Raw genomic sequence first — 26,751 nt, 5'->3', positions numbered from 1 at the left:
CCCACAGCACTGTCCTCCACCAGCCAGGGTGCTCGTGGGCATGGCCTGTGGGTAGAAGGAGGACGGCAGAGGAGGGGCTGCCAGTGGGGAGCCATTGGCTGGGTGCCTTCAGGGTGGACATAGCTCATGCCAGGGACATGTTGATGGCCAGGCGAGAGTCACGTTCTGGAGATACCATAGACACTCCGCACCCGTTGGGAGAGAGAGAAGGCGGGCATGACCAAGGGTGGTGCTGGGTCAGAGTGTCCATAGATGTGGGACAGTGGGGTGCCCCACAGGGCAGGGCGTGGCCAGAGGCAAGGCTGGCTGGCCAGGTGCCTCAGGTGTGAGGGTGGGGCTGTGCTCTGCACACCTCGCTGTGGCTTTCATGCTCTGGAAAGCTGCATCTGAGTGCCTGCGCTGCCCCCCGCCCCACCTCCCTGAGGCTGCTGGGTTACTTCCAATGGGCTGTGCTCCTGGGGCAGCCCTGCCCTCCACGTTGTCCACAGCTGTACGCGGCTTCCTGTGGCCTCTGGGTGTGGCTGTGGGTCCTGGTACCAAGCCTGTTTTCCTGGGGCCAGTCTCCCACAGGCCTCTGGACCTGCGTCTCTGCCTTCTGTCAAGTGCTAGCAGTCTCCGCAGGGCTCTCTGCTCTGGTTGCACAGGTGGTCAGAAGTCTCTCCTGGCCTGGGCCTGTGGCCCTTCTGAGCAGTGCCCTGAGGACGCTTTGCCTACATTTCCTGATTGAGTTGAAGCCTCGCCCATGAGTTCGATCTGGGCCTGGGGCACCTGCCGCTGCTCTGTTTCTTTAATGGTTACACATCTTTTAGGATTTTCTACTTATTTTTTTATGGAAGTTGTGTCTTTGTCATAAAGGGTCTGTTTTAATTAGGGTCTCATTTTTGGGTAATGTCATGGTCAGATCCCTCTTGACCTTTGTGAATTCTCCTCCTGATGCTGTCAGTAGTGAGGTGTGTGCTGTTGTGAGGGTTGTGGCCAAGGCCCTGTGCTGGAGGGACCTGTCTGCAGCACTCCCGGCCAGCCTGGTTTTCCTGGGTGCAGAGTCCCGCATGCCTGCCCCTCCACCTGCTGGTCTAGCCTGCTGCCTCACAGCCCTCTTGGTGCCGGAGTAGCCTGCCCAGCAGGAAGTGCAGCTGTTCAACGTAAGGAGCAGGCATGCCGGTGCCGTGCCATGTGGCTCACCCGGATGCTTGGTGCTGCGTTTTCAGGTACCGGGGTGAGTCTGGAGTAGCCTGGACCCTGAGATGTCACTTGTGGGCGGAGGTGGTTCTGAGGGACACCTGTGGTTCCTGCATCCAGCCTTGTCTGCGCCTCGGGAGTCTCCCCAGGAAGCCTCTCTGGATGCTGGTGGCCGTCCCGCTCGTCTGTCACTCCAGCTGTAATTGGGCCTTCTGCAGTGGCTGCCCTCACTGGGTTTTGGGGCCTGCGTCCATACACCAGGACAGGCAGTCTTCTGAAGGAGCGTCGGGAGGGCTGTCTGCTCAGCCCTAGTCGGGGTGCTGGAGTCTGGGGAGGGCCACAGTGGGTTGGTCGTGATGGGGAACTAGAAGCCTCTGTTTTTAGAGGTGGCCACTGCCGTATCCATGGGCAGAGAGCTCAGCCAGGACCTGGACATGGAGAGCTGGACGTCCCTGCACCAAGGCCCTGGCCTCTGCAGCAGGAGGTAGGGCCTGGCCTAGGGAACCAGAGCCTCCACTCTGGGCCTGCACCGGGCAGGGTTAGGGTGGGCTTTAGGCAGCAGCAGGTAGACACACTGCCTGCCCCGAGCCCCACGTGGACTCTGTTTTCACAGGAAAATAGTTTTGTTTTCATCAGCCAGGCGATGGTCCAAGGTGGAAGTTGCCCTGGACGTTGTGGATGGTTGCAGTGGTGGGCAAGCAGGGGCCGGCTTCCCACAGGGCGCGCCCTCCGAGCTGCAGAGCGTCTCCAGGGTGGCACATGCTGCCCCCTGCAGGGTCGAACCTACTCCCGTCTGTGGTGCAGAAGGAAACTGCTCCCTGATGGCCTTTCATCTAGGCCTGGAAGCCTTCAAGATAGCAGTTAGCAGCTGGTCAGTAATTATTGTGGGATCCAGAGAACCTAAGGCCAGCTGGGCTGGACATGGGTGACGAAGCCTCTGGGGTGTTGTGCTCATGGGAATCAAGGTTTGTGAGCTGTCACCACTGTCCTGGGCCTCAGAGTCAGGAGGAAAGCAGGCTGAGCCCCCGTGAACGCCGTGTGCTGGGACGCTCAGGTGCCTTTCTTGTTGAAGCCAGAAGTCCTCAAAGCTTACCACAGTTCGCTGTCCCCAGAGAGAGACCCTCTTAGTCTGTGTGCTGTGACAGAATTCTGCAGTTTGGCAGCTATGGATGAGCTCAGCGGTGGAGCGTGGACTTAGCATGTTCTGGGCTCTGGGTTCCCTCCCCAGCATCACCAAAAACAGCAGCAGCAACAGCGGTCTGGTGTCTGGGTGTATGAGGATGCGGAAGCTCCCTGGATCTGGAGGCTGGACTCTAACTGGGTGTCCAGAGGCCCAGCATTGGTGCCTCCTGTGGAGAGACCACCCTGTTCCTCCCATGCATAGGGACGGAGGTCAGTGGGCCTTGGCTGGTTCCCCTGGGGGGCTCTGCCCATGACCTGGCCCCCCAGCGGTACCACAGTGGGGCTGAGCCTGAGCACTCAGGGTAGAGGAGCTGCGTTCTGAGCTGGGCCTGCAGGCCCCAGCAGAGGCTCGTGCGTGCCCTTGCCTCTGTCCCTGCGCCTGTTCTGGACCTTCTCCCCAGGACTGCACCAGGCCGTGTGCACAGGTGAGGGGTTCTGCCGCTGGCCCTCCCCTGCCTCCCTGCAGAGGGCTGTCTTGGGCTGGCCTCCGTCTCGAAGTCGTCTCCCACAGTCGGGCCTTCCGATGGGCTCTCTGTCTGCCCTGTCCCCAGTGCTGAGCCAGCAGACAGCCCTGAGGACCTGCTCCACGTCCCGTCAATCACTTGTGACTTTAATCTTCACGTTGGATAAACACATGTGAAGGTGGACACGGTGACAAGCCAGTGCTGTCTCAGAGGCCATTGCCACCCTGTGGAGGGAGCTGCCTGGGGCCACACGGGGTCACGACGGAGCCAGTGTCTTAGGCTGCGTGCACGGGCCCTGACTCTGTTGAGCCCCTGGGAGTGTGGCGGCTCCTGGGTGCCAGGTGGGCAAAGGTAGAGTGTGGGCTGAGCAGGGCACAGGCCTCCCTGAGCAGGGCCACCATGGCCTCAGGTCCCCAGACGGTGCAGGGTACCTGCAAGCATGGTCAGCAGCAGAAGTGGGGTGAGAAGCTGCCTGCTCCCCGCCATCCTGGCTGCAGGCCTCCTGCGGCAGTGCTGTGGCCTGGCTCTCCTGCCTCTCCAGTGCCATGGTAGGGGCATGTGGCCCCATCCTGGTGTCCACCCTAGCTACTGTCTTGTGCTTCTAGGGACCTCGATCCCTGTCTTCATCCGACTCCTTCCTCCAGCCCTGACTTGCCATGAGGAGTGGGTGCCGTCCCTCCCTGCGGCCTGGGCTCAGGTCACTGGTGTCCTGCTTCTCTCTCCCATCTTTCTTTCTGTTGAGTGATGGGCATCTTGTCTCTGCGACACCCTGTGTCTTGCTGGGCAGGCTGTCTTTGCTGGCCGCCATACCTCCTGCTCCCTCTTTGGGTTTGCTCTCAGAGATGCATGGGGTGTGGCCCTCAGCGTTGGGCTTCCTGTGGCATCGGCTAGGCTGGAGTCTCCTCAGGCTCGAGTCCCATAGAGGCCCGGGAGTCCCTGCCTGGAGAGGCCTGCATGTGGGGTGCAGGTGCTCACCCAGCCCCCACCCTCTACCAGAAACTCCTGAGAGTGTAGCTCCTCTCGGGCAAGGCTGGGGCAGGTGCCAGCGGAGGTGGCAGGGACCAGGGGTCCATGTGCTTCCCACACCTGCTTCCTCATCACATACATGTAGCGTGCTCATGCACAGGCCTGTGGACACACCTGTCTGACCATGTCTACCGTGGCCCTTGGTGTGGATGTGCGCAGGCCTGCAGGCCCCTGGCCTGGAACAGCCTGGCCTTTCTCTTCTTGGCCATGGAGGGAGGCTCTTGTGCATTTGCCCAATGTCTTTGCTATTTCTTGGCCACACTGTGGCTTACTCTTCTGGGCTAGGCCCTGGCTAGAGCCCTGGCCTGCAGAGGGGCTGCTGGGCCTGTGGACAGTTAGCATTGGTCCTGAGTAGCCTTGGATGGTGGGCAGGGCTAGTACTTTCCCAAGAGTGTGAACCTGAGCGTCTTAGTTTGGCCAAAGCTGGGGCCTCTGCAGGTGGGTCAGTGCAGATGTGGTGAGCCCAGCCTGGACATGTGTGGAAGTGATCTTGGGATGGTGTTAGGAGGCCGCCCTTTCTTCCCCCAGCTCACCTGATGATGGTGCTACAGTCTTGACCACGTGCCAGCCTGCCTCAGGAGTCAAGTCTGTCCCCACAGGCTGTGTCATGCCTAGGCCCAAAGGCGCTCTGGAGACAGCGCTGCTTAGAACCCGAATCTGGCCTTTGCTTTTCCACGCCTCTGTCAGGCTTCTCTGCTTGGAAGTGGAGGACAGTCCTGGGGACGAGGCCAGGTGTGCAGACGGTGTCAGTGCAGTGGTCTCCCCGGGAACCTCAGTGTCCTCTCTGCGGCCCAGCCCTGCGTGAGGTTCGTGTCTCCTGGAGCAGCCGTCCTGTCCTGTCTACACCTGGAGGTCCTCAGAGGCTGCTGGTTTCCCGCCTAAGCTGCACAGCTGGGGTCACAGAGGTGACAGGACCCCGCAGTGGTTCCTGTGTGTCTGTCACATTCATGCACAAGTCCAGCAGGTTGGCCTCTGTACTGAGGGCTGAAATGCAGTGTCCCTGTAAGCTGGCGCAGCAAACAGTGTGGCCCCACTGACCAGTAGGGCCGGGGGGAGACAGGACCAGCGCTCCGGCCAGTGGAGGTGCATGTGGAGGTGGCATGGGGTCCAGCTCACCTTGGTTTGAGAAAAAGTAGTGATGCACCCTTGTTCGTGCCCAAGCGTGGCTGCGTTTGTCTTTGAGGACTTGGTTCTCTGGGGTGTAACTCCTCAGATGCTCACTTTTCATAGTTGAGCGATGAGAGCAGGAAACGGAGCTCTGTGTCTTGGGAAGCGTCCTTCTAGGCGCTGTGTCCGGGGGAGCTGTGTCCGGGGGAGCTGTGTCCGGGGGAGCTGTGTCTGAGGGGGAGCTGTGTCTGAGGGGGAGCTGTGTCTGAGGGGGAGCTGTGTCTCGGGGAGCTGGGTCTGGGGGAGCTGGGTCCGGGGGAGCTGTGTCGGGGGAGCTGTGTCTGGGGGAGCTGTGTCTGGGGGAGCTGTGTCTGAGGGGGAGCTGTGTCTGGGGGAGCTGTGTCTGAGGGAGCTGTGTCTGGGGGAGCTGTGTCCGGGGGAGCTGTGTCTGGGGGAGCTGTGTCTGAGGGGGAGCTGGGTCTGAGGGAGCTGGGTCTGGGGGAGCTGTGTCTGGGGGAGCTGTGTCTGGGGGAGCTGGGTCTGGGGGAGCTGTGTCTGGGGGAGCTGTGTCTGAGGGGGAGCTGTGTCTGAGGGGGAGCTGGGTCTGGGGGAGCTGGGTCTGGGGGAGCTGTGTCTGAGGGAGCTGGGTCTCGGGGCACATCCTTACAGGAGCTAGGTCTGGGGTGCTGGTTCTGGGGGAGCTGGGTCTGGGGGAACTGGACTCAGGGCGGGTCCCTGCAGGCGCTGACTCATCAGGAGCACCCTGGAGGGTGTGCTCACCTCCCTTTACCCTCACCTCCCAGTGGGTCTGGGGAGTTTCTACCCAGAAGCAGATGCTGTCTTGTGAGCAGCCAGAGCCTCTAGAAAATCGAGGTGTGGGGAGGGTGCTGGGCTGTGTAGAGCTGGTCAGGTCCTGTGCCAGTTTGGCTTCCAGCCCAGGGCTGTGTGTCCTTGTGGTCTGTGCCCCGTGTCCAACCACATGGCACATGTCTGAAGCCAGCATGAGTCTGACCCTGAGCAGTCGACACCTGGGCAGGTGGAGCTGCAGTGGAGGCCGAGGTGGTCAGCGGGTCCAGGGAGCCATCACTGGACCGAGCTGCAGGCTGGGAAGTGGTACTGGGACCAAGTCCTGTTCATGTCGAGAAGTGGCTTCTATAGTGCAGTCTTGAGGTGGAATGTCCATGGCTGTTGCTGGGGGCCAGTACACAGCCTAGCTGGGCATGGGGATGGTCCAGGGACTATGGGGTACAGATTGGGGGTTGAATTGAGCAGGGCCCAGTGAGGAGGGGGGCAGCTGCTGTGGTGCTAGCAGGTGTCGAAGCCTCTCAGCAGAGGGCCGAGGCTTTGCCGCCCTGGGCAGCCTGGGGACCTGGACAGGGCTGGGAGGCACCCACTTGGGGCAGGGTGGTTGGTGGCCTCTTGTGTGTGTCTTGGATGTTAAGAGGGAAGTATTTGTATAGACATATACTTGAAGAATGACCAACCATGAGGAGAGGAGGAAAGTGGGAGACCAGGTGGAAGTGGGTGGGCCTTGGGTGACAAGCCGTGGTGAGCCAGGTGAGCGGTCAGCTCCTGTGCGGGTTCATACTTGGCTTGGTGAGGCCCAGATGGCTGAGAGGTGAAGGGAGCAGAAGAGCAGAGAGTGTGCCCTGGGTGGGGGATGCTGTTGGACGGACACATGGGACCCTCCCTGCTGGTCTGTCTGCTGGGTACAAGACTAGGGCTCCCGATGCAGCTCTTGCCGAGTCCCCTGGGTAGCTAGGCTCGTCAGGTGCCAGGCACCCACCAGCCTTGTGCCTCTGGTGTGGGTGGAGCCATGCTGCTGTCTCCCTGGAACCAGCCCGTGGCCTGCGGGGAGTGCTTTCAGCCTGTGTCTTTTCTGTTGCAGACTTTAAAAAATTCCAAGAGCCTTTGCTCCCTGGACTGCGAGGACGACAACGAGGACGAGGCCCAGGCGAAGACAGTCGTGTCCTCCCCGTGTGGCTCGCAGGCCCCAGTGGGCACCAGCACGCCAGGCTCCAGCCCCAGGGTTCCCGGGCCCTGCCCCACCAGCTCCTGGGCCTCCAGGGAGCCAGTGGCCAGCACAGGCGAGGGAGGGAGCAGTGGGGACCCCAGTGACTGGGACAGTGCTGGGGAGGAGGGCATTTTCCCCTTGGACCGTGGCGACCTGGACCTGGAACAGATTGAGAACAACTGAATCTGGGCAGGTGGGGCCCGTGCGCCAGGTGATGGCCGAAGTAGGTTTGTGCCATTTTGAACATGAGGTGTGATTTTGATTCAATTTTTCCTAAAGAAGTATTTTGCATTTTTATGGCTTTTACAATTCGGGGAGAGCTCTCTATTTTGAAATGAGTTTTCAGAAGGGCATTCTGTTAAATGCGAGTCTGCCTGTGGATCCCAGTGTGGGCAACCTTCCTTTCGTAAGGAGCCCAGCGTGGGAAGCGTGGCATGTGGTTTGCTTGCTGGAGACCCCGGGGCTGGTGGTCTGTGTCCTTCTGGGGCAGAGCTCCTGGGGCATGGGCCTGTGCGCAGGCGCCCTGTGCCCGGGCGTGTCACTGGGTGCTGGCTGGCCCTAGCCTGGACCGCCAGGTAGCTGCACTGCTGGGGCTCCCTGTGGCCCAGAGGTCTCTGCGCTCAGGGTCTCCATGGGCCACGGGAAGGCGGTCCTGGTGGCACATTTGCACCCAGCTGTGAATTCAATAAAAGGCGTTTGCTCTGTAAGTGCCCATGACCTCTTCCTCTCCTGGGTGGTGGTGCGGGCCTGGTGGCCGCAGGCACCAGACCCACTGTCTGTCCTGTAATGTGTGAAGCCAGCCTTGATCTGAGGTTTGCCCCTGAGAGGGTGTCTGCAGCAGTGGAGGAGGCCCCCTGGGGACATTTTCCTGATTCCTGCCCCCCAGGGAGATTTGGTAGAGGTGACTGACACTGACACTCGTCTGAGCCACCTCCCACTGGTTCAGAGCGTAGAGCTGAGCAGGTGCAGGTGTAGGAGCTGCTTTGTGGGTGCCTGGCCCCTGCAGGGGGGCCGACAGCAGGCTGTGGTCACCTCCACCCTGGTGGGCCACAGCTCTCACTGCCCAGTACCCAGTCTCCCGTCCATTAGCATTGATGAACATTACTCTTGGAGCCGAGGCTGCTGCCCAGTCTTGGCGTCCACAGCGGCCACTGCTGAGCACTGTTAGTGAGGAGGCCCAGGTCAGGGAGCCTGCTGGGCCAATGGAGGGCCCCTGTGCTTGGCTCTGGACTGTGCCCCCTGGCTCTTGTCCTCCCCACTGGGCTTGGCGTTTGGACCCCACAGCCTTGGGCATAGAGCCGCGTCTCACTTGCGCATTGAACTGAGCAGATGGGGGGGTCACTGTCTGGGGGAGTTGTCATGAGGGCTGCTGATTGTGGGTACTGCTGGGTCCCCAGGTCAGGGCAGGGGTCTGGGACCCTCCCCTGAAAACCACTGCTCTGCCGGGTGAGCCCTGTCCCATCCTGGGGACCAGGGCCGTGTGGAGGCCTCCCTGCCGCCTGGACTATCACCTCCAGGGTGTAACTCGGCTGCTCAGTGCCTCTGCCAGATGGTACCCACACCTGGGAGATCCCTCAGCCTCTACCCAGGGAGAACCCCTCCCTGAGGGTTTGGAACATTCCTGGCTCCCTTGGCCAACAGGCCCTCCTGAGCAGAGGGATGGGTGGGCATGTTCTGGGCCCCCACCTCGCATGGCCCGAGGGACCACACCCCCAGCTCACTTGGCTGTACCATTCCTGTGTGAGTTTGGTCTCCACCCATGGAACCCCCAAGTCCCTCCACCCTTCAGGTCCCCAGAAGAGTCCAGGCCCCACTGTGACCACTGGGTCGCGCCCACAGCCCCCTTCCTCTGTGCCTCCCAGTCGGCCTTCGCTGCCTGTTCTGGGCCTCTGCCCTGTTTGGCTGCCCCAGCCTGCGGCCAGGCACGCTGGGTGTGGGTCCCTCCTCTGTCAGCCAAGTGTAGGGTGCTCTGTGGCTCCCTGCTGCTTCCTCCCCAGCCGCAAAAACCCCTGGCCATCCTACCCGAACCTATCCCGTCCCACCTCTGGGGTCCATGGTCTCCATTGGAGGGGAGACCCGGATGAAACATCGGCTGCCAGTGTCCTTGGGGGTCTGGTGCCTCCAGGCCCATTTCCCACCCAGGACCCAACCCTCCAACTTTGATTTGCCACCTCCCTCCAACAACCTGCTCGGCCTCCGGCTCCCGTCCTGCAGGTTGAGCCTCTCAGCCTCCCAGAGTGCACCTCAGTGCTCCAAGCTTGTGCGTGACGCCCTCCAGCCAACCGTCGTCCATCTCCAGGGCCTTCTTCCAAGCAGAAGCTCTCGGCCCCAACCACCCTCAGTCCCATTCTGCTCCTGAACTGGTGGCTGCAGGCCCCTTGGGGAGTTGAGTCTTGGTGTCTCTTGGTGTGACGGGGCCACTCACTCACATGACATCCTCGAGGGCCAACCCTGCTGTGTGTTAGGACTGCCCTTAAAGGAAGGGACGATTCCAGTGTGTGGGGGCCACCTTTACTAATTATGCTCGAGTCCTGAAGACGGGGGTGGGTCCTGTCACTCCAGGGGCTTCCCACTGATCACAGGGTAGAGACGTGCTTGGCCATTGCCCCCCAAGCCAGACAATGGCCCCTGGCCCTGGTAGCTCCTGGACCACACTGGACAGTGGTCGCCACCCCCAGGTGGGCACTTGCTCCCCTGCCCCACTCTTTTTTTTTTTATTTTTTAAATGAGGGTACAGTTTACTAAATCCTGAAAGTACACTGTAGGGTATGAACAGGTGCCCAACCAGAAAGTCCACCAACCAGCATTTACTGACCACTTAACTCTGCAGGGCAGTTAGATGTCACAGAAGAATCCCTGTCCTGCTCTTGCTCAGCCCAGGCGTCACCTCCAAAACCCCTCCTGCCACCCAGACATTCCCTGGGTGTGTGGTCCCTCGTGGCAGACAGGTGCAGGCTGGCTGGGACAGGCAGAAGGGACACCCTTGGGCCAGCCTGGGGACATGCTGCTGTAACTTCCTTTCCAGCACTCTGCCCAGCCTGGCCTTCTCACAGCTTCTGGGGGCCGGCAGCCAGTCCCACCTTTGGGTGCCACCTCCCATCTCTTGCTTCCTGACCCTGTGGCTCCCTGGGCCTCCAACGCTGACTGGCGGTCATGGGACTGGGGGAGAGCTTGGAGGGCTGAGCTAGGCCCCATGCCCACGCTGCCCTGGGAGGGTGGGGGTGGCACCTGCTGGGGCACGCCCTGGGTGATGTGCTGGGCCCCTGGAGCAAGGCCAGTTTTCTGAGCAGGTCCTGCCAAGGTCTGAGCCCAGAGGCAGCTCGTGGGGTTCTGCAGGGCACTGCCCGGCAGTGTGAGTGTGCACTGAGGGTGGGTGGTGGGCAGATGCCTGAAGTCCCCAGGGCGTCTGAGTGTGTGCACGCATGTGTTTCCTGGGGTGGGACGCCGGGCCCTCTCCCCTGCGACCACCTGGCTCTTCCCTGCAGAGTTGCTGCCTGGACAGCTGAGCAGCAAGCCCCTCAGGGTGTGATGGCCACTGTCCTCATGTCTCTCTCTGTCCAAGGTGTGGCCAGTGTGACCTGCATGGGGTCTGTATGGCAGTTTGGGGTATGTCTGTGGCAATATGGAGACGCCTGTCGCTGAAGTCTGGGGCACAGCTAGGCACGGCTGCTTTCACTTACTGTACGGGGTGAACCTGGGTTTGATAACAGCCTTCCCTCTGCACTGGGGAGGGCAGAGGCCTAGAGCTCTGGGCCAGTGGCTGGGCCTGGCAGCCCAGCCCTGGTCCCTGGGGTCTGCTCAGTGGCCAGACCTTCTGGGGTCCCTCAGGTTGGGGCAGGTCCTGTTGAGGCATGCATGGCTGCAGATGAAGACCTGGGCCCCATGCCATCCCCTGTGGCCTCCCAGCCCCTGGCCTGGCCCTGCAGGAGCAGGTACCCTCTCTAGACAGGCCAGAAGTCCAAGTACCCAGCGTCCATGTGCTCATTGGTCCCCAGGCTGTCTACTGATGGCTCATTGGTCCCCAGGCTGTCTACTGATGGCTCTGGGCACTGGACGCTACCCTTGAGGAGGGGGGGATGTGGGGAGGTACATTGTATTCAGGGACAGCTGGTCAAAGGCCCCAGGGCAGGAGCAAGCTGGGGTAAACAAAGATGAAGCACTGAGTTCAAAGATAAATGTACAGAGTGACAACAGACATCCCCAGGGAGCAGGCAACCCACAAAGTCACTCCCAGAAGTTGTGTGCTACAACCAAACTGATGGAGTTGCAAGGAGAAATTCATAAGCCCACCATCTGAGCAAGAATTTTTTTTTTGTATTTTAAATAGAGAAATTAAAAAAAAAATTTTATTAGTTATTTATGGACGTTTATATATTTACTTGTTTTTATGTGGTTCTGAGAATCCAACCCAGTGTCTCACACATGCTAGGCATGTGCTATACCACTGAGCCACAGCCCCAGCCCTAAATAAAGAAAATTTAATGTGCAAATCAATTAATAGTTCTAATCCATGCTGTTCAAATATAAATTTAAATTTTTAGTTAAATATTTTCTGCTAATTGTTTCTGAGATATTCATCGTCTTCTCATTCTCCCAGCCCGACTTTAACAGTTTTCTTAAGTACAGAAATAGAATTTTTTGTGTGAAGCTTGTTTGTAGATGGCTGAGTCCTGTCAGTGCCATGTGAGTGTGATGATGACCTGGTGGCTTGCAGAGCTACGTGGGCCAGCGGTTCCCAGGTGGCTTGCAGTGCTTGTGGGCTGGCAGATGCGCTCACCAGGAGGCACCGTTAGAAAGCCGGCTCTCTAAGCCTCTAGACTGAAGCCCACTCCCCTGCTGGAGCCTGGGCACAGGTGTCAGGAAGTTGTGCATTGATTGACTTTAGGGCCATCACACCTGAGCCCAGGTTCTCACTGGGCTCCATCCTGTCGTGGAAGAGATTTTCTAGTGTCATCTCTAGTTGCCATTGGTCTAGCAATTCTCTCTCTCTCTCTCTAGTTGTAGATGTACACAATGCCTTTGTTTTATTTTTATTTATTTTTTTGTGGTGTTGAGGATGGAACCCAGTGCCTCACCCATGCCAGGCAAACACTGTACCACTCCAGCCCTTAGCAATTCTGTCTTAAAAAAAAGAAAAAAAAAAAAAGGAACACTTCATGAATTTGAGTGTCTTCCTTACACAAGGGGCCAAGGGGCCGTGCTGATCTTCTCTGTATCGTTCTGGTTTTAGTATATGTGCTGCCAAAGTGAGCACTGAGCAAGATTTTGATAGTCCTATCTCAGTAGCTAACTGAACAAGTGGGCCCAGAGCAGCAAGGACACAGATCTGGCTGCCCTGTGTGAGCTTCAGCTGTTGGGCATCCCGGACAAAGCCCCACTGGATGTGGGTCACGTGGAGACAGTTGGCGTACTGCAGGCCCTCCTGTCCAGCCACACCCCACAACAAAATCTCATGGCTCAGAGAATTCACAAGAAACCCACTCACTGTAGTGGGTCAAAGGAGCTCAAAATGGGAGTTGGAAGAGCTGGGGACGGGAAGGCCACCTGCCAGGACTGGAGTGTCTGAAGCCCTGTGGAGGAACTGGATGTCCAGCTCCTTCGCTGGGAGGAGAGGTGGGAGTTGTGTGCTAGGATTAGTGCGGTCCCCAGCTTTCTCTCAGGTCTGGGGCCTCAGGTGGTCCCTCCCCTCCCCCCACCCCCGTCCTCCTCGGCCTTGAGAAGTGAGCTCAGCTCTCTGGTCAACCAATGTGTAGGTGGCAGGAAGCCGAGCCAGTCGACCCAGCAAGGGGAAGAAAGCCAAGCCAAAGGGAAGGGACGGGTGGAGATGAGGAAGGAGACCAGTGTCCCTCACCTAGATAGGCTGGACGGGAAGGAGTGGGAGGAGGGGCCACGGTCAGAAGGCCAGGAGCAACTAGGGAAGTGGGCCTGGCCCAGGAGACAGACTGACAGTCCTGTCACCACTGGACAGAGCAAGACGGTCACTTGTGTGTGGGTATGCCTGCAAAGAAATCAGCCCCAGGTGATTTTATAGGCAAATTCTGCAGAGCCCAAGAAAGGAAGAAAGGAAATCCCCATCTCCCTAAGACCGCTTAGGAGTGGACCCCACCCCCCAGCAATTGCCCGAGGCTTGACTGGTCCCAGGAACAGAGTGGGCAGCGGAGGCTGTGATGGCCCCTGGCCAGGGTCGGGGGCAGAGCCGAGTCAGGCCTGTGTCCCCTGTGTCTGGACAACCGGAGCCAGTTATGGGAGACAGTGAGCTCAGGGCAGCCAGAGCCTCGGCTGGCCAGGGGCAGCGAGGCCCAGCAGCGACCCCCACCTCCACCTGACCCAGGCCCCCCAGCCATACTCAAAGCGCCCCACCCAAGTCCTTGTGTGGCCTGGCCACCCTGAGTGGTGTCAGGAGCTGTCCGGTGGCTCCGCAGTGGGTCCCGAGGCGGGCAGTTTCCTGCATCTGTGAGTTGGTTCTGGTGATTCATAGTCTTAGAAGACTGTTGGTCTCACCCAGAGCAAGGCTGCGTGACCTGCCACTTTGTCTCCTCGGCTGCTCTGCTCCCCTGGGTCCTCCCGGGCTGTGCTCTCTGCTGATTAGACTGGTCGGGGTGTGTTTGTTTTATTTATTTATTTAGAAGAGCTGCTCTTGGATTTACTCATGGGCGCTTCCATTTTTCTTGTTTCCAATTCATTAATTCTGCCTTTATCTCCATCCCTCCCCCTCCTGCCTCCACGGATTTACTTTATTGTTCTGTTTTTCCCTCCTTGTGTCGAATGTTTAGTTCATTTATTTTCAGTCACTCTTGCTCAGTAATAAAGACATTTAGTGCTGTGAATTCTCCTCCAGCTCCTCCTGGAGCCGCTCCGTGGACTGCAGTTCCTCTTCTCGTATAATTGTAAAATCGCCTGTCACAGTGTTTTATTTGCTCTGTGACCTGGGAGTTGTTTGGGAGGGTGTCTCTGAATCTCCAGATCATCTGCCTCAGTGTTTTAGGTCCTTTATGAACTTCTAGGTCCCTTGTGTGGGTTGGAATAATGAGACATGCTGATGTTTTGCCAGTGGACTTTAGGGAGGTATGTGCTGTGTGTGCGTGTGGGTATGCCTGCATGCATGCACATGCATGTGTACACATGTGCAAATTGTCCACTACCACACACACGCAGATGTGCACACCATGTGTTTGCATGTACACGAGCACATGTGTGCCATATCTGTATGGACCTAGGTAAGTGTATACATGTAACTACACATGTGCCCATTTGCATGCGTGTCTGCACATGGGTTTGTGTATGTCTCTGTACACCTGTGACGTGTGCATGTGCTTGCAGGTGTGTATACCTGTGGTCTGTACGTGTGCAGTCTACTCACGTGTATACGTATGAGCACACGTGTGTGCATGCGTGTCTGTGGAATGTGTGCCCTCTGTGGGGTGCAGGTGCCCATGGACACAGCTGCTGGATCAGGGCATGGGTGAGGACTTGGAGGCCTCCTCCTGGGTCTAGTTCTGTCTCCGTAGGCGTCTAGGTGTCCCCAGGGTGCCTTGCCTTGCCTCTCATGTGGACCCGAAGTCCCCTGTTGTGCTCATGACAGACAATCCTGACCTCTCAGGGCTGGCTGCGGGCAGGGACAGGTGGCAGGACAGCTTGGTGATCTCTCTGCAGTTGGGATCTGTTCCTGGGCTGACCTGGAGGGGTCCTGGGGAACGGGAGGGCACTGCTCCCTGTCCTGGGGTCTCCCTCCAACCTCCAGGGACCTCTACAGGGCCATGAAGTGGAGGTGCTGGATCTGGAGATTTCCAGACAGAAGGTTGGTTCCATTCCCAGTTAGCTGATGGAGGTCGTGAATGGCTGTAGTTTCATTTAGCCACTGAGACGGCCTGTGACGTTTCTCTGGTTTACTTGGTGTCAGTCTGCTTGGGCTGTCACAGGTGCCACAAACCTGGCTAGACAACAGGCCTCTGCCATCTCTGTGGCTCACAGGTGGCATCTTGTCCCTGGTCCTCCCATGCTCGCTCCCTGTGTATCTGGGTCCTGATCTCCACTTACTGGGTGGACACCAGGCAGAGTGGACCCAGTGGCTTCACTGGCCTTGCGTCTCCAGGTAGGAGTGCCTGTCATGTCATGGTAAGATACGTATTGTGCACACGCTGCCACGCTGTAAGCCACCTTAAGCTGTGAATCTGGCTCTGAGCACATCCATGCTGTGGCGCGGCCACCATGAGCTACGTGCAGGAGGTCCTCGTCTTCCCAGGGGTCTGCGGCCCGACACACGCAGGTCCCCTCCCGCCCAGCCCCTGCACCGGGTCCCAGGGCTGCCCGTGGGTCTGAGGCACTGGCTCCCTCCTCCTGCTTCCCCGCATGTGCCCCTGGTGCCGCTCAGCACCTCAGGCCCTCCTTCCTCAGGAAGTGAGCGAGATTCCATCACAGGTGCACACCATCTGCTTTCCCATGTGTGGTGGTGGGAGTCGCTGCCCCCTGGTTCTTGGGAGCAGGGTTGCTCTGGACGTTGGCCTGCCTGTCTCTGGGGACGTGCCCAGAGGTGGACTTGCTGCAGCACTTGGCGAACACTTTGGAGTTTTGGCCTCCATGATGGCCACTGTTGCGCTCCCCAGCACCCGAGCCCTCCACCATGCTTGTTCCTTTGGTTTTCTGTTGCAGCCGCCTGTGGGTGAATGCCTACCACCTCTCACCCCCACCGTGGTGGGAATGTGTTGAAAGTTCATGGTCGATTTCCACACGTGCTACACGTGCACCTGAGGAGACATCTTGCAGGGACACACCTGTGGGTTGGGAGATGGAGCCTCTGTCCTCACTTTCTTTGGTCTGCCCGATGATTGGTTATTGATCACTGCGTTGGATTCTGCTATGGCTGCTGGGTCTCCCTCCTCCTGGTTTTGTTGGTGCACAGAGTTCAGAAGTGTGCGTTTCACCTTCTTGTCCCTGATGATGATTTTTGCTTAAACCCTCTTTTGTCTAAGACGTACACAGATGGTCATCTCTACTTGGGGTTCCTGCCCCCGTGTGCTCTGTGTCTGGAGCCCTTGTCTCCAGGCTCACCTCCCTCAGCCTGAGATGTGTGCCCAGGACTTGACGCCTGCGTCAGCCTTCACTGATGGGCGCTTTAGCCTTGTGAGATGGAGGTCGCCTCTCCCTCCTGACCACTGCCTCTTGGCTGGCGCCGCTGCGGGGGGAGTCAGGTGAGCTTCATCGCTCTTCCTTGGGAGCGTTGGAGGTCTCTCTGACCTTGGCTTTCAGCAGCTTGACCTGACATCTGGGTGCTTTTCCTTAGTCTTCCCATTTGTTCCTGTGCTTGGTGTTTTAGCTGGCTTCTTGAACCTGTCTCTGCAGTGTCCTCTCCTTGTTCTGACAGAAACACAGATGGCCCGGTGCTGTGACAGGCTGTGAATTCCCAGGGGCTGAAGGACATTCAGGTTGCTGCCTGAAAGACCCAGCATGGGGCTGGACCCTGGAAGCGCCCACCACCATCCAGCTCCTGAGCCCTCCCTCCCCTCTCATTGGGGACTCACTGGGCTCCACCTGCATTGCCCCCGGTAGCCACTGGGTGGCAGCAAAGATTGGCCCTGGTGGCCCTGGTGGGAGCTGGAGCTTTAGGGGAGATGGAGGCCCCTGGCCCGTGAGATGAGGAGGGGCTCCTCTGTTTGTCCCGTCCTCTCTTGCATCCCAATGACCAGCTCTTCCTACTTCCAGCCAGTGCTGGGTCTGGGGGGTGCCCAAGGGGGTCCACGCCATTCCTCAAAGAGTGGGAGGCATGGGTGGGGAAGAGACCTCTGTTCTCTGCTCCAGGGAGCGTCCTCCCTGCCTAGGAGGGTGCAGCAACCCACCAGATGCAGAGGTGCAAGGGGAACTCAGGCAGCAGGATACGCCCTATTCCCAGCAGGAATAACCTTAAACCTGGAACCACCCTAAACCCGGATAGTCCTAAACCGGGAACGCCCTAAACCCGGATCCGCCCTGGTCCTTGAGCAAGGTCACCTACATGCAATGTCACTGCAAAATGTCCTATTTCCACGAGTCCTTCCACTAAGCAACATGGGGTACGCTGGCAAGGAAATTGTCATACCTACTTGGCTGATGGCTCCCAGCAGAGGTGGAAACCTGCAGTGGGCAGTGACCTACTAGGTGTCCTCACCCTGTGCCACCCCTTCCTCTGCCCAGGCGAGCTGTGGGCATGACCCAGGTGTGACCCCACGGCTTGGGGAATCTTCACTCCTCTTGATGGGAGACCCGTGGATCCTGAGCACAGAGATGTGGGAGGACTGACCTGAGGCCACAAGCTCTCACAGAGCCTGGCTCTTGCAGGGGTCACTTCCTGGTGGATATAGGGCCTTGAGTGAGGAAGTCTGGGCCTCAGGCCCCCTGACTTTCTGTTGGTCCTGGGAGGTGCCACCTGCTGAGTGGAAGTCCTAGAGGGCTGCAGTTGGGAGCAGAGGGAGAGGGTCCGCGAGTGCCTAGGATCACTTTGGCTCTGCACCTCCACACCCTGAGGCTGGTGGACACCCCTCCTCCAGCCTAGAATCTGACCCAGGTCTGGAGAGCAGGGTCAGTCCCTGCTGGGCAGGAGGGCAGGCGCACTTTCTGACCCAACCCATCCCAGCTCCTGGCAGGCCCTGCGGGGAGGGCTAAATGGGCTGCAGTCTTCTGGGGAGCTTGTCTGGTGGGTTCCAGGGGGTGCCGGGCTGGCCTTTGGGTCCTTTGGTCTGAGGCTCCTAGGGTGATCGATCCCACAGTTGCTGGAGAAGTCATCGTGGCACGTGATGTCTGAGAGATGTCTGTCAACAGGCAGTTCACGGCTGGCTTGTTGCCCGAGGGCTCCAGCCAGCCAGGGGACAGGGACACCAGCTGAAGCACTGCTGTGGCCTGGTCAGAACAGGCCTGGCCAGGCCAGATGGGGCACCAGGGACCAAAGGGTAGAAGTCATGGACCTCCACCTGCTGGGCTGGGCAGCTTCTGAGTGCCTTTGGTGATCTCGGTGGCCAAGGGAGGTGACTTTTTGTGACCTTGGCAAGAGGGCACAAAATTAGGTGGGGTGGATTGCTGGGTGCAGTGCTGGTGGGACCAGAGGCCCACCCAGTGGAGCCCCCAGCACTGGACTCCAGGGCCTCTGTGTGGCTCCCTGTGGACCTCAAGCCAGGGCCTCCCTCCGGCGCCTGCCTCAGGGGCTGAAGATAGGGACGCTGCCAGGGTTCAGCCACCATAGTAACTGCAGTGCTGACCTCGCCCACCCAAGCCTTGCCCCAGCTGAACTTCCGTGTGCCTCCGTTCTGGGCCCACGTGCCCCATGGAGACTCCCACCCCAGCCCCGCCTCACTCCACTCCCGGGTCCCCTGCTTCCTCCACCCCCTCCACTGTGGCTGCTGGGGGGTGACTCTTCCCCTACCCCGTCCTGTTCACTGAGGTGCCAGGTGGGATCAGCCTGACTGGTGGAGTTGGGACTCGGCATCTGCTTAGGACCGGGGGGAGGACGAGGTGGGCAGGATGGGTGGGAGGGGTCATTCTGCTCCGTGGACAGACGCCTTGGGCCCCTTCCCCAGCTGCCCCCACCCGTGTCCCTGCACCCCGCCCTCCGCCCCCTGGTCCTAGCGCTACAGCGGCCTCGCTCTGCCCTCTGGTGGCCACTCCTTGCCAAGCCTTGCGTCCTCAGTCCAGCAGCCCCTGTCCTGGCAGCGTCTGTCCGAGGCCTGTGGAGGGCTGGCCTCCCCCAGATGCGCCCAGCCCCAGCTCTGCCAGCCATGAGTCTTGCTGGGTGGACAGTGAACCTGTGGCCCTGGCTGGGCCTCACTGCCACCACCTTTGGGGAGGAGGTACCAGGCAGCCGCAGCACCACAGGTCTTCAACCCGGTCACCCAGTGTGGGCCTGGGCCGCGGGCACTGCCCACATGCCCCAGGCCCCCTCTGGATGCTGTGGCAGGGCTTTTCCTGTTTGTCCCTGGTCTGCGTGAGGCTGGCTTCTCACAGCTTGGAGGTGTGTGACCAGGGGCCCTGAGAGCCTCACCCAGGTCTTCTGGGGCCAGCGGTGTCCAGGAACGAGCTGCTCAGGTGGCCAAGCTGGGGTCAGGGGGAGGACCCTGTGGCCAGCCTTCCTGAGGCTGTGCTGAGGGTCGGCCTTTGGCTTGCCTCTCGGATGTGGCAGGGGCTTGAGTAATTCTGCCAGGAAGGGATCTGTTCCAGTTCCATGTCCGAGGACAGGGACGGCCCGCACCGCCCCTTGCATGGAGCAGCGCGGCCTGCCCTGCTGGAGGCGGAGCTGGCCAGCTGGCGTCATCCCCGCCCTGTCTGTGTGGAGGGTGCGAACCGGCTGGCACGTCTGGAGTGGGTCCCTGGACGGCTCGCCCAGCGTCGCCTGGGCCGTCGTACTCGGGGTTCAGAGGGGTCTTGCCTCTGGGATCTCCGTGCTTCTCTCCCGGCCTCAGTTTCTCCTTGGTGAAGCTGAGACCCTGTCTCCCCAAAGGCTGGGGCTGTGGGTGCGCAGGTGTTTCCCTGCGGAAGCCGGTGTACCAGTGCAGGAGGGCACCGCGGAGTCCTCTCCTGGCCACAGGGACAGCAAGCACTTTGTACTCTGGCCACCTTGGCACATCCTTAGGCTGCCCTCATGGGCTCCTGCTCTCTGTTTTTGTGTGGGCAGAGGACTGCAGTCATGCCTCATGGGCCAGGTCAGGAGGCCCGGGCTGGGCAGGTGTGTGGAGGAGGCCCAAGCCCAGGGCCTTCCCCGATGCTCACCACGCCATCACTCCCTGTCCGTGGAGCTGAGGGACCTAGTGGGGCACCAGAGGCAGGTGTTCAGGCACCTGTTGTGTGGGTGGATGGCCACGACAGGAAGCTCAGTCTTCGCACCCTTTCTCGGGCCGGCATGGGTCCCTGGGTGCTGGGATGTGCCCTGGGGGCCTTGGGGCCCAGCTGCTGCCTCCCAGCCTAGGGGCATGCCCAGCCGCGTCCTGCCTCCTGCTCACTGCCCGCTGGAGATGGAGCCCAGCACCACTGCCTTCCTCAACTTTTTTCTCCTCCCCAATTAATTAATTTAAATTGACCATTAAGTCAGCTGAGTTTTTGATTGATATTTTCATTAGCAGCGCTGTCCGACGCCCCAGGAATGTATGGTAATGTCCAATCTGCGGGCGGGCCGTGCTCCTCCTCGCGGGCTCTGAGTTATGGCTGGCACCCGCCACGGCTCCCAGGGTAATTTGAATTCAGATGAGCTGCCGCAGTGTTCCGGAGCCTGGCGGCCGGCCGCTGACGGATGGCACTCGGGTTACCGCAAGGTCACCAAGCAGCCGCCCCCGCTGGAAGGGTGGGCCAAGGTGCAGGGGTGGGTGGGGAGCCGGGCAACCCTGTGGTGGGTGGCCACAGGGACTCTGAGAGCTGTCCAGCTGGTGGCCAACTGGCTGAAGCGCCGTGAGCCTTGGGGCCATGTGGCCCGGGGCCCTGGCTGAGCCTCATTGCAGAGGGGCAGAGTGGCCCTCCTCCCAGGAGAGCTGACCAGCTCAGAGCAGTTCCCATTGTGTCCAGGGAAGCTTCTCCCATCTCTGTCAGCTGGTGGGTGATGGGCTGAATCCATGTGCGGCCTGACCAGCTGGCTCCACGGCATCCATGTCCTGGGCCCGGGCCATGCCAGGCAGAGAGTAGACCTGCTGCCCCCTTCTCAGCATGGGCACCGATGCCAGGCAGGTGCCACTGTGATGGTCAGATGAGAAGTGTCTCCAGAGGCTCATGGTGCTGCCTAGCTCAGAGGTGGGCCCCTGGGGGGATGGGATGGGGGGCTCCGACCTCGGCAGTGGGTCCATAGCCACAGGGGTTGAGGTGGCGCAAGCTGTGGTGGGCGTGGCTGGAGGGGTCTGCAGGGTGGTGACGTGGCGTCTCCATGTTGGCTCAGGGTGAAGCACAGACAGGCCACCTGGGCAGGCCTGGCCTATGTTGGGCCCCTGCGTGGCCTCCTGCTCGCACACCACACAAGGACAGAGGGGCACCTGTCTGGCTCCTTGTCAGCTCCTCGAGAGTTTGGGGTGCATGCTGTTGACCGCAGGCCTAGAGGTCAGCTTGTGAGTGGTCCACCATGGGGAGCTGAGGGTTGGCACTGAGCTGGGCTGCAGGAGGCTCATGGCTGTGGGCGGGACTCGGCAAGCAGGCCGTGTGGGCAGCCCTGGGTGCAGGACGCGGGTGAGGGGCACAGCTTTGGGAGGCCATGGGCCTGCCCCCTGAGAGGGCCCAGCTGGAGGCCTGGGAGCCAGAAGGAGCCTGGCAAAGGTGTCCACTCAGTGCCCACTCATGCCAGCCCTGGGGTCTACCTGTGGTCACTCCCAGGGAGAAAGCCACCTTTGTCCTGTCTCTGTCCTTGCTTCTGCCTGGGCAGGCTGAGCTTGGCCATCACACAGTCAGAGTCTGTGCACACTGAAGATCTGATGATTCGCCACCTTCAGTAACGCTCCCAGACGGCCTCACCGTCACCACAGGCAACCGAACGTCCAGAAATAAACTCCATCAGATTTAAATTGGGCTTCACTCTTAGCAGGGTGGGGACACTTTCCATTGCCCACTGCAAGGAGGACCCTCCCCTGCCTGGTGCTGCCTACCCGCAGGCCACTCCGTCAGGCAGTGAGGTGGGTTTTCAGAACCACGCGGTGGCATTGGGTGGTGTCCCCTGGGGGCCTGGGCCTGGCCCAGCTCCTCCCATGCTGGCCGATGGCGTCTGCTCTTCTGGCGAGCAGCAGTGTGTCTGAGGCCACACCTCCACAGCTGCTGGACTTGGCTCTTTCTGGAAGTGGTAGCCTATTGGCTCTCTTCTGGGAACCTTGGCCCCTTGATCTCAGTGACTCTTTGGGGACCCAACTTTTCCTGTCCATTGCTAAAACTTGCTGAGTGACCTTACCCCCTAGATCTTATCATGTGGCCTGAGGGGTGGATGTAGAGATATTCTTGTCTCCATACAATAATCCAATTTGTTTTTATCCCAAGTTTTTGAGATATTTAAAAATTTTTAAAGGTTATCAGATACATTTCTTGACACTTTTGAGATGACTGAGTGATTTCCTTCTAAAAAGACACACATTTGTGTGGCATGTTTTCAGGTAGGGAGATGTTATGGCTGAAATATTAGGTGTCCCTCAAATGCTCATGTGTGAGACAAAGCAAGAGGCTGGAGGTGAAAAGACTGGATTATGAGAGCCGGTTAACTGAGTGGTAACAAGCAGCTGGGGTGTGGCTGGAGGAGGGGCCATAGAGGCGTGCCTTTGGGGTAGATCCATGGTATCTGGTGAGTGCAGACTCTATGGGTTTCTTGATAACCTTATGAGCCACTTCTCTCTGCTGAACTATTTTGCCATGATGTTCTGCCTCACGTCGAGTCCCAGGGAATGGAACCAGCTGTCTGTGGAATAAGATCTCTGAAACCGAAGTCCCAAAGTGAATTTTTTCTTCATAAAATTGTAATTTTCAGCTATTTTAGACACAGCAGTGAAAAAGACGATTCATATAGTAGATAAACAGATAACTGACTAAATGGGTGTGTCATTTATAACACAACTTGGACTGGACTCCAATTCATTTATAATCGATGCATCAATCCTGGTGACATACATACACATATGTACACACGTAAGACATACAAACGATTAAACAAATACATCCAAACAAGTATATGAAGGACATGCATGAACACACTTATATAGGAAATATACATACTAGGTATATAGGAACAAAAGCTCATAATAATATGCACAAAAATACATTACATATGATTACCACAAGTGGAAATATGCATCAACATATACATATGCTTAAAACACATATGAGAAAATATATGTAAGAGTGGTGAGAGTATACTGGGGAAAGGGGTGTATGGAATGGGACGGAGTGTGGGATGGAGTGTCAGGGGTGGAGTGTGAGGGATGGAGTGTGAGGGATGGAGTGTGACGGATGGAGTTGAGAAATGGAGTCTGAGAGGATGGAGTGTGAGGGATGGAGTTGAGAAATGGAGTCTGAGGGGATGGAGTGTGAGGGATAGAGTGAGGAAATGGAGTGAGAGGAATGGAGTGTGAAGGGTGGAGTGTGAGTGGTAGAGTATGAGGGGTGGAGTGTGAAAGATGAAGTGTGAGGGGTGGAGGATGAGGGATGCAGTGTGAGGGACGGAGTGTGAGAAATCGATTCTCAGGGGATGGAGGGTGAGGGATGGAGGGTGACAGATGGAGTGTGATGAATGAAGTTTGACAGGATGGAATGTTAGGGGTAGAGTGTGAGGGATGGAGTGTGAGAAAGGGAGTATGAGGGATAGAATATGAGAGGATGGACTGTGACAGACGAAGTGTGACAGGATGGAATGTGAGGTTTAGAGTGTGAGGGGTGGAGTGTGAGGGATGGGGTGTGAGACATGAAGTTTCAGGAGATAAAGTGTGAGGAACGGAGTGAGAGGGATAGAGTACGAGGGATGGAGTGTGAGGGATAGAATTTGAGGGACAGAGTATTTGGGATGAAGTATGAGTGGATGAAATGTGAATGGGTGGAGTGTGAAGAGATGGATTGCAAGGGATAGAGTGTAAGGAAATTCGGTGTGAAAGAGTGTGAGGGAATGGTGTGTGAAAGGATGGATATGAGAGGATGGAGTGTGAGGTGATGGAGTGTGGGGGTTGAAGTGTGAGAAGATGGACTGTGAGGGGATTGTGTGAGAGTCTTTGGAGAATGAGGGATAGAGAGTGAAGAGATTGAGGAATGGATTATGAGGGATGAAGGATGATGGGATGGAATGTGAGAAGATGAAGAAACAGGGAATACAGTGTGATAAATGGAATGTGAGGAATGTTGTATAAAAGATGAACTGTGATGGAATGGAGTGTTAAAATGTGAGGCATGGAGTGTGAGGGATGGAGATGGAGGAATAGAGTGTGAGGAATGGAGTGTGAGGGGTGGACTGTGAGGGATGCAGAGTGAGGGATGAAAGGTGAGGGTGGGATTGTCAGGGATGGAATGTGAGGGGATAAAGAGTGAGTGGATAGAGTATGAGAGTTGCAGTGTGAGGGAATGGAGAGTGAGTGACTGAGTGTCTGTGACGTAGAGTGACAAAAGGAGTGTGCAGGGTGGAGTGTGAAGGATGGAGTGTGAGGGATGGAGTGTGAGGATGGATTGTGAAGGATAGAGAGTTAGGGATGGAGAGTGAGGAATGGATTGTGAGGGATGGAGTTGAGGGATGGATTGTGAGGATGGATTTTGATGGAGTGTGAGGGGTAGAGAGTGAGTGATGGAGTGTGAGGGATGGAGTGTGAGGATGGATTGTGAGGGATAGAGAGTTAGGGATGGAGAGTGAGGGATGGAGTGTGAGGGACAGAGAGTGAGGGATGGAGAGTGAAGGACAGAGTGTGAGGGATGGATGTGGATGGAGATTGAGGATGGATTGTGATGGATGGAGTGTGAGGGATGGAGAGTGAGAAATGAAGAGTGAGGGATGGAGTGTGAAGGATGGAGAGTGAGAAATGAAGAGTGAGGGATGGAGTGTGAGGGACGGAGAGTGAGGGATGGAGTGTGAGTAATGGAGTGTGAGGGAAAGAGTCTGAGGAATGGATGTGGATGGAGTCTGACGATGGATTGTGATGGATGGAGTGTGAAGAATGGAGTATGAGGGATGGAGTGTGAAGGATGGAGGGTGAGGGATGGAGAGTGAGGGATGGAGTGTGAGGGATGGAGAGTGAGGGATGCAGTTTGAGGGATGGAGAGTGAGGGAGAGAGTGTGAGGGATGGAGAGTGAGGGAGGGAGTGTGAAGAATGGAGTTGAGGGATGGATTGTGAGGATGGAGAGTGAGGGATGGAGTGTGAGGAATGGAGAGTGAGTGACTGAGTGTCTGTGATGTAGAGTGACAAAAGGAGTGTGCAGGGTGGAGTGTGAAGGATGGAGTGTGAGGGATGGAGTGTGAGGATGGATTGTGAGGGATAGAGAGTTAGGAATGCAGAGTGAGGGTTGGAGAGTGAGGGATAGAGTGTGAGGGATGGAGAGTAAGGGATGGAGTGGTGGATGGAGTGTGAGCATGGAGTATGAGGGATGGAGAGTGAGGGATAGAGTGTGAAGGACGGAGCTGAGGAATGGATTGTGAGGATGTATTTTGATGGATAGAGTGTGAGGGGTGGAGAGTGAGAGATGGATTATGAGGATGGAGAGTGAAGGATGGAGAATGATGGATGGAGTGTGAGGGATGGAGTGTGAGGAATGGATGTGGATGGAGTTTGAGGATGGATTGTGATGGATAGAGTGTGAGGGATGTAGAGTGAGGGAGGGAATGTGAAGGATGGAGAGTAAGGGATAGAGAGTGAGGGATGGAGAGTGAGGAATGGAGTGTGAGGGATGGAATGTGAAGGATGGAGATGAGGGATGGATTGTGAGGATGGATTTTGATGGATGGAGTGTGAGGGGTGTAGAGTGAGAGATGGATTATGAGGATGGAGAATGAGGGATGGAATATGAGGAAAGGATTGTGAGAAATGGAGTGTGAGGGATGGAGAGTGAGGGATGGAGAGTGAGGGATGGAGTGTGAGGGTGCATTGTGGTGGATGGAGTGTGAGGGATGGAGAATGAGGGAGGGAATGTGAGGGATGGAGAGTCAGAGATGGAGAGTGAGGAATGGAGTGTGAGGGATGGAATGTGAAGGATGGAGATGAGGGATGGATTGTGAGGATTGATTTTGATGGATGGAGTGTGAGGTGTCGAGAGTGAGAGATGGATTATGAGGATGGAGAGTGAGGGATGGAGAATGAGGGATGGAATGTGAGGAATGGATTGTGAGGGATGGAGTGTGAGGGATGGAGTGTGAGGGATGCAGAGCGAGGGATTGAGTGTGAGGGATGGAGAGTGAGGGATGGAGTGTGACAGATGGAGAGTGAGGGATGTAGAGGGAGGGAGGAGAGTGAGATATGGAGAGTGAGGTATGGAGTGTGAGGGATTGAGAGTGAGGGATGGAGAGTGAGGGATGGAGTGTGAGTGTTGGAGTGTGACGGATAGAGGGTGAGGGATGGAGAGCGAGGGATAGAGAGTGAGGGATGGAGAGCGAGGGATTAAGTGTGAGGTATGGAGAGAGGGATGGGGAGTGAGGGAGGAGAGTGAAGGATGGAGAGCGAGGGATGGAGAGTGAGCGATGGAGAAAGAGGGATTGAGTGTGAGGGATGGAGAGGAGGGTTGGAGAGTGAGGGATGGAGTGTGAGTGATCGAGTGTGAGGGATGGAGAGTGAGGGATGCAGTGTGAGTGATGGAGTGTAAGAGATGGAGAGTGAGGGATGGAGAGTGAGGGATGGGGTGTGAGGGATGGAGTGTGAGGGATGGAGGGAGAGGGATCAGAGTGAGGAATGGAGAGTGAGGGAGGAGTGGAGGGATGGAGTGTGATGGGTGGAGAGAGAGATGGAGAGTGAGGGATAGAGAGTGAGTGATGGAGAGCGAGTGATCTAGAGCCACATATTGAGTGTGAGAGATGGAGTGTGAGGGATGGAGAGTATGGGATGGAGAGTGAGAGATGGAGTTTGAGGGATGGAGTGTGAGGGATGGAGGGTGAGGGATCAGAGTGAGGGATGGAGTGTTTGGGATTGAGTGTGAGGGATGGAGAGTGAGGGATGGAGAGGAGGGATGGAGAGTGAGGGATGGAGAATGATGAATTCAGTGTGAGTGATGGAATGTGAGGGATGGAGAGCGAGGGATTGATTATGAGGGATAGAGTGTGAGGGATGGAGAATGAGGGTTGGAGAGTGAGGGATGGAGTGTGAATGATGGAGTGTGAGAGTTGAAGAGTGAGTGATGGAGAGTAGGGA

At 57.7% G+C, this 26,751-nt stretch overlaps 1 protein-coding gene and 1 pseudogene across 10 annotated transcripts in view; one reads left to right on the top strand and one right to left on the bottom strand.

Moving 5' to 3' along the window:
* Positions 1 to 7,353, top strand: part of Fam53a (family with sequence similarity 53 member A) — a 29,575-nt gene extending 22,222 nt beyond the window's left edge. For all 10 annotated transcript variants that reach the window (XM_027940358.3, XM_071614082.1, XM_071614077.1 and 7 more), the window contains one exon: positions 6,847 to 7,353. In XM_027940358.3, the coding sequence (XP_027796159.1) occupies positions 6,847 to 7,155 (309 nt within the window). In that variant the 3' untranslated portion in view covers positions 7,156 to 7,353. The remainder of the gene's footprint in view (positions 1 to 6,846) is intronic.
* Positions 7,354 to 12,110: 4,757 nt separating this feature from the next.
* On the bottom strand, positions 12,111 to 12,226 carry LOC114101043 (U6 spliceosomal RNA; annotated as a pseudogene).
* Positions 12,227 to 26,751: the final 14,525 nt, after the last annotated feature.

Source organism: Marmota flaviventris, chromosome 7 (genome assembly GCF_047511675.1).
Source record: "Marmota flaviventris isolate mMarFla1 chromosome 7, mMarFla1.hap1, whole genome shotgun sequence".
Taxonomy (NCBI): Eukaryota; Metazoa; Chordata; class Mammalia; order Rodentia; family Sciuridae; genus Marmota; species Marmota flaviventris.
This window is presented reverse-complemented; position numbering and strand designations above follow the sequence as displayed.